This window comes from Tripterygium wilfordii, chromosome 13 (assembly GCF_013401445.1).
Source record: "Tripterygium wilfordii isolate XIE 37 chromosome 13, ASM1340144v1, whole genome shotgun sequence".
Lineage (NCBI taxonomy): Eukaryota > Viridiplantae > Streptophyta > Magnoliopsida > Celastrales > Celastraceae > Tripterygium > Tripterygium wilfordii.
This window is the reverse complement of record NC_052244.1, coordinates 14693145-14705535: the sequence shown is the minus strand read 5'-3', so window position 1 is coordinate 14705535 and position 12391 is coordinate 14693145. Positions and strand designations below refer to the sequence as shown.

The following is a 12391-nucleotide window of genomic DNA, read 5'->3' as shown; positions in this document are numbered from 1 at the left end:
TAGGTTCACCAGTACAAGTAAATACTTTACAGTAACATTGATAATTCGATATCACTCCAGGGAAGAAGTTGACAAGACAGTCAATCGCATTGGGTTGTAGCTGTTTAGTTTTGTAAACTTTTTTTAATTATAACTTCAATATATCATAAACATAATCTCAGCGAGAGCATTACACGACAACATAACCAAAAAAAGGGAAAGTACATGTGTTCTATGCATGCAAGCTCTCTAAGAGGCAGTAGCTAAGATAATTTAGAGCTTAGATCCAATTTAAGTGTAGGCCTTGTACAAGGGATATCAATACATACCTAGTATAACCAACATCATAAATCAGTGTAGCCACAAAAGGATAGGGCCAACATATCAGATTAACTTTGAATTATTTGAGCAAGACTACTCTATAGTCTATAGTTTAAATATATCAAATTTCCCTGCATTTAGCCCTGATATGAAGTTCCTTTTCCAGGCCAAAAAATCCTATATGCTCGACATTCATATTTATTCACTGTCAGTATATACAAGTTAACAACATGATTTGATTCTTAATTTTTGTCTAGGTCATATAGTGCAGGGAAGCTTTGCAAAGATCAGCTATTCTTTGATGTGTAAACCCAAAACCATCTCCAAAACAGCTGAAACCCCAAAAAATATGGCATTTCTACAGAGTGTTTTTTTTCCCCCTGTGTTCATATGTTTAAATAATTTCCCTTCTTTTAATCATGCAAGTCCCAGAATTTATCAAAATGATAACTACAAAAAGTGAGAAAATTTAAGTAGAAGACATAATCCTAGAATACCTGCAATAGTTTCACTTTCATAAACTCCAAATAAACTTTCTCCTTGATTCAAAATCTAAGATAGGAAAGAAAATTTCAACTAAATGAACTTGAGTGATACTAACCAATTGCAGTTTATAGAATCCATAAATCAAGCCAGTAATAAAAAAAAAATTAACAACAAAGCATTTCAAAGGACTTCTGGACAAATTATCAAACAGAGATTATATCAGCCAATATATAAACACACAAGTACATGAATTTCAATAAACGATGCTAAATTCACCAGTTTAAGCCACACATTTTACCCAGAACAAACAAGAGAATGAATGATCGGATCGATCGAATCTTCCACTTACCGCTTGCTATCGTAGTCGACGATCTCATTGACCGTCACGGATCTCGAGTGCTGCACTATGGACCTTCCAATCGAGTTGATCCAATCCTCCTTCTCCTTCTCCGAGTCAGCAATAAAGTACATAGTCTCCGTCCTCGTCGATAATTCAAAAGCGTACTGTTTGTTAAGCGCGTCCTCCGCACCTTTCACAGTGAGACAGGAAGCCACCGGGATCACTCCGCGTGGCCTGGACGCTCGAGTGACCGTGGAGTCCTTGAACCAGAAGAGCTTCCCCTGCTTCATGACGAACCAACGGCGGCGCCAAGTCTTGATGTACTCGCCTTGCTTCATGAGCCAACCAGTTCGCTCCGGGTTCAACCAGAATTCCACCCCGTCGTAGTCGTTTGGTTGGTTCGCCGTCAGGGCCGTCGCGGCCCGCCAGAGGCTCCCCATGGAGTTCGGGTTTTGTTTCGGGTTTCCGGGTCCTGGGATTCTGTCGTGACTTGTCTCTCTCAGTGGCTAGGAAATAACGCCTACACGTATACGGCAACAGGCTTACACCGAAATCTGAATTTCCCATGAGAAGATTATTTAATATTTAATGTAATTTTTTTCAAAGAAAAATTATTTTTAAGTAGAATCCATGCAAGACACAGAGTAAGTTGGGACCCACATTACCCATTCCATTTAGGATAACCAATTTAAAATTGATTGAAGTAATGTAATTCAGTCTCCCTGTCAATTTTTTTCCTTCAGGAATTTTTCAAGAAAAACATCTCATCTATTATCAAGTTTGCTTGGAATAAAATCAATCTGTTATGGGATAAGTTTAGGTGAGACTAAGAAGGGTTCGATATTATTTCACATACAACAGAGATTTAGAGGTGAAACGAGAGTTATATTTTGGGGTTCCATAGCAATATAGACCGTCAGAGTCGCGATTAATTCTAAAGAAGATATTTGTTTGAAGGCTGCTGAGCTGGATTTATATTTCATGCCCTATGATTCTGCATCTGCGGCTGCAGAGAAAAACATATCCATTAAGCACTACAAATCTAAAATAGGTTGCAAGATATCTGCGCGGAATAAGCTCATCTCGGGTTTTTAATACAAGACTTCCCTGCTTTTAATTCTCTACCTTACAATACCTCAACATTTACATGGAGAAAAATAAACAAAGACCATCCTACATATGCTGGTTCCTCTCATCATACGAGGGCTGAAGTGTTACATAAAACTCAATCAACACAACTTTACTTACTTTGCATCAATCATAGCAGCAAAACTCCTGGTCAGAATTAGTTCTCATTTTTTACTGTCAACCTTGTTGAGACCCAAAAATAATTTTTAGCAAACGCGGGGCTCTCACCACCGCAATCATCACCTGCCGCGTGCAGGGGATCGACCAGCTCTCTCACAGCCAATATCTTCTACTTCAGTCCCGTCTAGAAAGAGACCATTGTTGTTAACACTAACTTCAGAACTAGCATTGCTGCTTGTTGCAAGAGGGGAGTCAGACACACTAACGGCTCTGCTCCGTGTAGGCCCTGACCTCACACTGTACATGGAGGATGCAGGAATATTTGTCATCAACGGTCGTAAGTTACCAGGAAGGGTTCGCCTTATGTCCTGCCCAAGATGAAATCAAAGTTAGATAAAGAGAGAACACATATGTTGACATCATATTTCTTACACCAGGTAAATAGTTATTATGCATGGTAAACATGCAAAGATAATTAGTAGCCATAAAGTAACAGAAAAATACGCACAGTTTGAAATGATATCATCCATACGGTAAAAGTGTTGAAAGACGTCCAGACAGTGTAGTCGCACATTAGCACAAGGATCCTTAACCTAAGACAATACAAGGTAGAAGACCATCTAAACCAAAAAAAGTTGATAAGCATACCATATGTCTTATGGCCATATCCAAGGATTTCTTTGAGAGCATTCTTCCAAAGCCCGAGCTGTCAGGAGATGAAGATGACTTTCCAGATAAGTTTCCCATGAGGAGAAAGTTTGTTATCTTGCTTGGGTGGCACTAGTTTCCGCATATTCATCACCCTTTCAACCATTTTTGTTCCAATTACAACAGGACTTACGTGGTCATCAACTTTAGAATGCCGACGCACAGCGGGAACAGAGCTCCCACTGGAACGCACAACGCCATTGGGTACTCGTCCTCTTGAGGGAGAGCACGACTGCCGTCTTGGTCTTACATTAGGACCCGGCTCGACCGAAGAAGAACGTGAACTGGGAGCTCCAGGCCTACCCCTTGTGGCTGAAAGCGGTCTTTCAGGCAATGATGTCCTTAAATTGGTGGGGCTTCAAGGGAGAAACCAGGCATATCCGAGGGCTTCCACGGTCTTGGCTTCATTGTTGGAGACGAACCACGTGATGGAACTGGATGACTAGATGTTACTGGAGCTGGCTTCGTAACTGAGGGAGATGACTTAATAGGAGGAGCAGATGTAGTAGGAGCACTTGATTGAGTGGATGGTCGACGAGTTGGTGTTGCTGCCCTTGATGTGGACTTTGATGGAGGTATAGAGGGTCGTGAGGTTGGGGTTGAAGATCTAGCAATGGACCTTGATAATGGTGTAGAAGATCTTGCAGGAACAGAGGGCTTAGTTGCAGAACTAGTGGGCTTAACTGCAGATGTGGCGGGCTTAGCAGTAGATGCAGTGGGTTTTGATGCAGCAGCACTGCCCTTAGTTCCAGAAACTGTGGGCCTACTTGAAGGCAAGGTGGCCCGAGAAGTAGGTGTCAAAGATCTTGAAGTCTTAGAAGTTGTGCTCAGCGTGGGGCGCCCAGAGGGCACTGCAGACCGTGACACAGAACCCCCAGATGATGAGGGCCTTCGACTCCCTGCAATTGAAGAGTTCAGCCCAGGGGAGGAAGCAGCTTGTTTAGAGAACGTGCTCCCCTTCGAAACAAGTTCTGTTTGAGGATTTGCCAACTACAACCACAAAGGACAAAAGATTTGAAAGCATGAGTCTGTAAATTAAAATATCATGAACATTCAAAAGAATTGGAAGTAAATATGTTGTGGAAGAAAAAAAAGAAATTCACTGGTTTGTAAAGTCAAGGTGATAGAATCTTATTTCAAACGGTTCAATTATCAGGAATTCATTTTCAAAAGAGAGACCATATATTGGGAATTAGATCACTTTCATCCCTTTTCTTTTGAATACACTCTTTCATCTCTTCATTGATATCATATGCAAATCCAAAACTCATTCCAAACTTGAAGACCGCGTGATTTGTAAAAGCAATTCTAATTTACTCAAGTAACAGATTCAGCAGTGTATGGCAAGTCTATCAGACGGGCAGAGAAACAAATGTGAAGTCAATAAGCTCCAGGAGCCTGAAAATAGTCAAAGTGCACCTGAATTTACAATCCACACAAGGATTCCTTCACTACATGTAGAACCCAACTATTAAACTCACTCATATGAACAATGTTTTTTCCATGACCAATAATCAAAATATGTCTGGCCATATACTTTTGCAAATTTGAGACAGATGATAACATATTATGTCAAACCAATTTCAGAAGACATATATAAACAGGATCTAAGCAATTTTGTATAAGAAGTGATGTCCAGCTTAAAATACTAAGGACAGTGTTCTTACTCTAGATTTCAGAGCAGTGGGATGAGCTGTTGGAGTTCCAATCTGACTCATCAGAGTCTTCTGTGATTCCATCTCCAGAGAAGGAAAGAGAGGAGTACCAGGAGGTGTCAGCAGCCTGAAAGCCAAAGAGAAGGGAACTTTAATTAATCACAATGTTAAAGGTTTACAACAAAGTATGTCACTCTTGGGAGCAAAGTTGAGGGAAGGCCAGCAAATTTTCCCTTCCACCAATCCAGAGTTCCAGACCCAAAGTTTCTCTTCAAACCACAAAAAGTTTCTGGCTTAGCACTTGAGCAGGGATGACTACTCATTTATGCCACAGAGTAGTTCCTTTATTGGTAGATAGGTAAATACTCATTATATAATTTAATCACAAGCACTTATCAAGAGTTGTTGAATTAGTAGCTCCTAAAAATTTTGCAAGGCACCTAATCAATCCTTTCGGAAAGCCTAGAGAGGTGTCAGAAAAGAAAGCATGATATTTTTTTCGAGGGGAAAAAAAAAGCAACGGTTTGCTCTAAAGCAACATAAATTCAACAGTAAAAAGAAATGCAATTTCATTTAATTAGAAAGGGAAAAGTGATAATAGCTTAGAAATATTGCAAATTTAATTTGTTGAAAAATAGCAGCCATTTAACTACTAAAACAAAAAAAAAAGAGTAGATTTTACAATGCTGAATTCAATGTAACAAGAGAAATTCAATAACAAAAAACCATATAGGTTGGATCCACACCCCAACTGAGAAATTAAGGCATTGCCAGCACCAAAGAATATTTGTTTTGTTGAACTAGCTACATCAGGACAACAGTAATAATTTCAACTCCAACAAAAACCTTATAAATAGGTATCCCGATATCTGTTTAGTTTATTAACTAGGTCATTTAGAGACACATATCCAGATTTAAGCTCTTTCCTTTTCATGAATAGGCACCAAGAAGTAATAATTGCAAAATAACTAAGTCCAAAAATGGAAATGACACCATTCTGTAAAATTAAAGGAGGGGCACATTACCAATTATAGTCATTTTTATCATTATCAGAATTGAGGAAATCATCAGAACCATGCTTGCGGGCAGAAGTTGTAGAAGAAATTTTAAATACAGACGATGAGCCAGACCTGGACCCTGCGAAGCAAAAAATACATTGAATGCAACACAGAAGAAATAAAGATTCCAACGTCCAAAATCTAGGGCTAAAATCCTGATAAAAAATACTTGATTCTTACTTCAACTCTTCAAGTTTTTGTTTTAACACAGCTAATCAGAAAACAAGGAAAAAAAAAAACATCATCTAATTAACACTGAATTAAATGATGTTTAGTGTCTATTCATGGACATCAAAAAACTAAAGGGGTAAAAATAAAAAATAGAACTAATCTCAAAATGAAACAAAGAGGAATACCTAAAGGCGCATCAAATTCCTCGCCGTTATTGAGAAGATTACTCTGCTCCTTCTCGCGTTTCCACATCTCGAGGAACAATGCGAGCTCATCTTCCTTCTCTCTCATCAAGGCCGCTCTAAGCTGCTCACTCTGCCTCTCCGCCGCGGCTGAGGCTTGCATTTGAGACTCCTGAGACCTAAAACTACGATTCATTGTTGATAACAACAACAATCACACGCCCAAACACCTAAAACTTGAATTAGCTTCTCGTTCAAGTCTTCAACCCACAACACCACACAAAATGCCTTATTTCACCAAACGCGACCGCATCAACCAAAAGCTTGTTTTGTATCCAAAACTCAATCCTAAATCGAGCTGAAATGCATCAAAGTTCAAACCACAAAACCGCATTTCACTTCACGGAAACAATAAGCACAAAGACAAATTTCGCAGAGCTGAAGCCCGAGGTCCGAGAGAAAGTTTGAGCGAAAACCTAAAATGAGTGGGCAAATACAACCATTGTCGCAAAGGAGCTAAAATGTCGCAGAGAATTCATTACACAAAGAGAGGGGGAGAGAAAAAAAATCTAGATGAAGAGAAAGAAGCGTAGAGGGAGACGGAGACGGAGACGGAGACGGAGACGAAGACGAAGATCAGAGAGTGAAAGCGAAGACAGAAGTCTGCATCTAGAGAAAGAGGAATGGCAATTAGTGTAATTAAGGAGGATTGTGAGGGGCGCATTAGGAAATAGCGATAAGGTTTTTTTTTTATAAGGAAGGCGGTTTTGAAAAGTTTGCCGTGTGACGAGACGTTTGTTCCCTGTTATGACTAAAAGTTGTTTCTCTCACTTAAAGCCTACGTTTCCAAAGTTTTTTTTTTTTTTTTCCTTCTATGTATTGTATAATTCCTAAACTACCCTTTAATTCTTTTTTAAATAGATTTTTTATATAAAAATTTAATAATCTAACGCCACGTTAACAATTTACAACGTTAACAGAGGAATTACAAAATCGAAGAATAAACACTGAATTAATACCGGGCAATACCAAGATCTACTCAAACAATGCTCTCTCCGATTAAATCTGGACATACTAAATAAAAACAGAAAACAAAACAACATATGAATTGGATCAAGATTTTTGGCTTTCCATCAGAAAAGACTTATCTCCACCAGATCTAGGAGCTTATACTGTGCACCAAATATGTATCGTTGAAACACTGAACACACAAGCGAAAACCAATGTTGTGAAGAATCCATAACAGTTAGATGAGAAGTACCAGATTTCAATCTTCATAGGAGACGAGTGATGAAGAAAACCTTGCATGTTCCTTATTGAATAGAATATATATTGTAGATTAAATCTACGAACCAACAACAAACCAATAAAACTAAAAGGACATACTACAAAAGATGTATGGAGGAGGAGATGTTGGTCTCGTCCTCAAATCTGTTCTACGAGATAAACTTTGATAGATAAAGCTTTAGAGAGAGAAGAGAGGGCTAGGGTACAAAAATTAGGATATTGATAGATTTTTCTTTGGATTCTAATATGAGGAGGATATTTTTAACAAGACTTGTAGACAAGGCAATCTTTACAATCATATTCCCCATCTCATTAAAGCATTAGTTGAAATTTCATAATCACACACTCACGTAGAGATATGGAAACATTGAATTAAAACAGTATTAAGGAAAGAATCATGTTCATACAAATCATTTATCAAAATATATTCGCTGGGTTAATCTTGACTTTTGAGCTTCAATGAACAAATTAAGCTGGAATGTGTTCCAAACTCCGACAAGTAACAACTAGGTTAACTCTGCATTTTCTTCTTACCCTCCTTGATGATTTGATATGTTTTGAGAAATTTTGCGCTGTATGTTCATAAGATTTAGCAAGTTTACATAATTTTAACCACTCTTGAGTGAGAGTTTAGTGGCGAATTTCCCAGTAGTTAAATCTTATGGATTCGGAAGAATCCGAGTTCGATTCCCACAATTATTTATTTCGATAATTGAATATACCCCAGGAACATGCATCATTGTGAGGAATATACGAATAAGATCATGATAGTAGTAGTTTTTTGCACGAAAACAAAGCCACATAAGAAAGCTGTGCAAGCAAACCAATTCAGATGGATCAGTCTCTGTATACTGGACATTACCTGTATATAGAAAGGGGAAAAAAAAGTTCGACTAGATTCTTATTTTTTTTCCCTCTCTTTTTGTAAAACAGTAACTGAAATTGCAGAAAAGCAATGCAGACTGTTTTCAATCTTGATCAAAGATGAAATTGTAAACAAGAGAGATATGCCAATCACACAAGAAATAGCAAAGGAGAAGAATATGACAGGATCAAGGCATGCTATTGAAGAACATGAAAGGATTTCGAATTTAGAATCTACAGAAGAGAAACATACATAAAAGAATGACCATAGAAGTCAAAGGTACCAACTAAAAAGCTCACCAGCTCAATCAGTTATAAAGTGCACAAGAGAGCTTCTGTGTTAGAGAACCAGCTATGAAAACAAGAAAAGAAAAACAAATTATGCAGTTACCATCACGGAAGGAAAACTACACCAACCTCCTGAATACCATCAACAGACCATTGAATTGAAATCAAAGATTTAAGTGAAGTTGGAACGCCAATTAAATTAGAATATGCAATTGAATGTTTACAAACATGTTATTTGACAGCAAATTGGGAGAGCTGCCGAAATGGGAAAATGAGTTCAAGAATTCACAGGACGTGTAATAGAGCAAAAGAGGTGAAAGAATGTACAATATTAGGAAGAGGGTTAATCAAGCAATCATCAGCATCACTTCCTGCGACGTGTGCTCCATGATTGACCCAGTTAATGGCTTCCATCGGGACCAAGTAAACTTAAACCTGATCATCAACAAACCCAATCAATCTTTATTTTCAGTATCCAGTTTCAAACTAGAACTATAAGTTGCTCCACGAACTAGTTATACACTAACCGCTCAAGGACTGACTTTCCTTCTTTGTACTTCTGGCTCTTTTCATGCGCAGTCTCCTGGAAGAAACCATCCAAAAGTACTCAGGTAACAAAGGGGATGAAGTATAAACCATGAATTTCAGATTTTTGCATCCCAATCTTACATATTTCCACCCCACGAGTGATCCACATCCAACACAGAAAAGGTCAGCAACAGCATGCATCCCAGTCGTCATCTGCCTCTCTTCTTTCTCTCCAATAGTAACATTCACACTGTCAAACAATGGGATCTGAGAATTGCATAAACCACTAAAAAGACTAATGCATTAAAGAAAATATTAGTTATATTCGATCTTCTTCTTCTCACTCTTCTCTCTCTTATTCGGGATAAGTAAACATAAGTACTCTTCCTCCATTTCAATGTATAAGGCACCAAATCGCACTGGCAAGTATTTTGCTGAACTGACGTGCATTATTCCAAATGAAATTGATAACATAAAAGATGAGGGACCCAAAAAATGGAAAACTTACACCTTATTGAAGAGAATAAGCTTTCCCATGCTGACAGTGGAAGACTGAATGCAAGAATACGAGTAAAATATTAGTCAGAATACTTGCATATACAATATCCCCAATGAACATTCGTTGGACAATGTGAAATCTGAAAGAAAAAAATCCTCTGGTGCATGGCACTACCATTAATAAGTGATTGATTCAACATATTATACTCTATGCCTTATATTAACTAGAAGTTGTCAATCTTCTACTGCTTTATGTCTCTCTTATATCAGAAAGCTTGACACAACACATCAAAAAGATTACAAGCATATGTTCATTGACACAAGAATGAAAATTGTTTATAAGCATCATGTGCTTGGAGACAACAAATTTAATAAGCATGAGAAATATATAGACCTCTGGCAAGCAAAAATATATCCAGCATTGAAGCCTGATTGACTCTCAACTCTCAAGCACTATTTTTCTCCATCTGATTATATCATGCTATATGTTCCACATGATTCCTGAACATCACCCCTGTTTAAATCAGTTCAACCAAGATCTTTTCAAGTTTTCCTTTCCTCCCATTGTTCTTTCTGCAGTAATCAAATTGCATTTTGGGACCAGCCCATCCAAGATTCATGGTCTTCCAAATGGTTTGGCACAGTAAGTTCACCCAAAGAATACTTATCATATACACCATTGAACTTTGAGGTCACAAAATCAGATACATACAATTGATTCTTGAGAACAGATTGTTAGGCAGGCTGGACAATAGTAAGAATAAACTAATTATTCAAATAAAATGGTGTAGGAACACCAAATTAAAATTCATATCATAGACATCGAGCAGCACATTTTCCTTTTGCCTTCAATATGGTTCCTTCAATTGTTAAGAGTCTTACATAATATCTAGCATCAAACTTATTGCATTCATTGTAATGGGCTGTCTGATAAACATAGGAAGTGAAGGTAAGGATGCACTTAGCCCAACGTAAGATTTAATTGCAAAATGAAGTTAGAAATTGAAGAAACACCAATTGACCTAAAAGATTACAGACACACAAAAACTAAGACCTCCCAGAATCCAAATATGACACATTAAATATAGATGTTAAGCATTTTCAAGCTTCAAATACATCAGGTGAGTAAAAACTAAAATGGGATATCACCACCACCGAGTCTAGTGTATCGCAACTCAGGCAAACATACCAATTTAACTAAACTTTCCAGATGAGAAAAAACAATGCAATGACACATCAATACTCTCATCCAAATACAACAAAAACTCCTCAAGTCTTCAAGTCTCACACAGCAATCCTCTAATATTTTCAGTTAAACCTGATAAACGACCCCAACATAAACACACTCGCATGAACAGGTGGACAAATTCACAATTCTCGCAAAAGGACAGCGTGGATCGACCACCGCAACAACACCCACAAGAAATAGTCGTCAATAACATCATGAAACTACAAAGAACTGGACGATCAACAGTTAGTTAGAGATCAAGAACAACCTTAGAGACGACATCTTCACAAAGAGCCAAATGGGTCTTGCAGTACTTGCAGCTATAGATCTTCCCTTCCAGATTCACCACGAACAACCTCCCCATCTCTTCTCCCTCTCTATCTCAAATCCCGAGATCCTATCAGAATAATCTACACCTTATCTGTACTGAAAATCAAAATTCAGAAGTCAAAGTAAATAAATTGTGAAAGAAGAAAAGGATATGCTAAATGAAAAGGAGAATCAATTTGAGGGAAAGATAGCCCTTTCGCCTACTTATGTTTTCTTCCTTATCGTGTCGTTGAGTTGCTACAATGGTAGCCCGAGAAGCTAATCACATTTTCACAAATACATACCGTATATTACTTTCTTTCATCAAAACTGGAAATCTGACAAGACAGTTTTTTTTTTTTTTTAAATTTTATTCTTATTTGAACTTTCAAGTTCGAACTTTTGAAGCCAATCATTTTTTGTTTATAGGGCAAAAAAAACCCATGCATTTTTAAATAAATTCAACCAAGTCCTTGTATTTTTTTAAAGTTAAACAAGTCCATCTCTTGTTCCGGAATTCCGTTATAACGATGATGTTTTAAAGTGACCATTACATATATAGCATGTATTTTTTGATTATTTAATTATCATGGGCGTGGATGTCATGTGACATGTACCAATAAAATGATAACACTTGACATATATTTATATATCATTTTAAAATTATCATTTAATTGTTCATTAGAATAATACTTCATTTATAGTATCTAAATACTAAATAATTTTTATTTGAGATATTTGGGCTACCAACTTTCATTACTACTGATCCCACTTAAATGAAGCTAATTGGGGCCCTTCCAGTGAAAGTAGCTTGGATACCAATGCCATTCACGGATTGGTCCGTTTAGAAATGCTTTGTATTTTGACATAGTGAGATGAGGCGTGACATCGGTGAACAATTGTGATGAGATAAGATGAGGCGAGGCATGTTGTAAAAAAGTTGTATCAGCAGTGTCACTAAAAAAATTATGGTGAGGTGAAGTGACATGCAACTTGGTTTTCGGGCAAACAAAAGATTATGATGAAGTGAAGAAGAGACTTAGGGATGCAAAAGGCCCGATTAGGACTGCCAAACGGCAGTAGAAACTCTCCGACTTGGAACCCCAAATGGGCCCCATGGGTAAGTTATATTCGGTTGTAGCAAGAGCACCCAAGGATCCCTGAACTTAACCGTGCTCTGTTACATCGGTTGCGCAATCAATGATGATTTTATGGCTGTCTGGATTGCATTATCATGCCAA

At 37.7% G+C, this 12391-nt stretch overlaps 2 protein-coding genes and 1 pseudogene across 2 annotated transcripts; all 3 read right to left on the bottom strand.

Annotated features, from left to right (window-relative positions):
• Positions 1-914: 914 nt before the first annotated feature.
• On the bottom strand, positions 915-1680 carry LOC120012827 (pleckstrin homology domain-containing protein 1-like). The gene has a single exon (XM_038864360.1). It carries the CDS (start codon positions 1564-1566, stop codon positions 1132-1134), a length of 435 nt encoding a protein of 144 aa, XP_038720288.1. The 5' UTR covers positions 1567-1680; the 3' UTR covers positions 915-1131.
• A 441-nt stretch (positions 1681-2121) lies between these two features.
• Positions 2122-6958, bottom strand: LOC120012826 (flocculation protein FLO11-like). Its single transcript, XM_038864359.1, is given in 7 exon segments — positions 2122-2742; positions 3023-3118; positions 3120-3430; positions 3433-4072; positions 4750-4864; positions 5763-5874; positions 6152-6958. Coding segments are annotated over 7 exon segments (1716 nt in total). The 5' UTR covers positions 6345-6958; the 3' UTR covers positions 2122-2493.
• Positions 6959-8745: 1787 nt separating this feature from the next.
• On the bottom strand, positions 8746-11533 carry LOC120012828 (annotated as a pseudogene).
• Between the last annotated feature and the right edge of the window lie 858 nt (positions 11534-12391).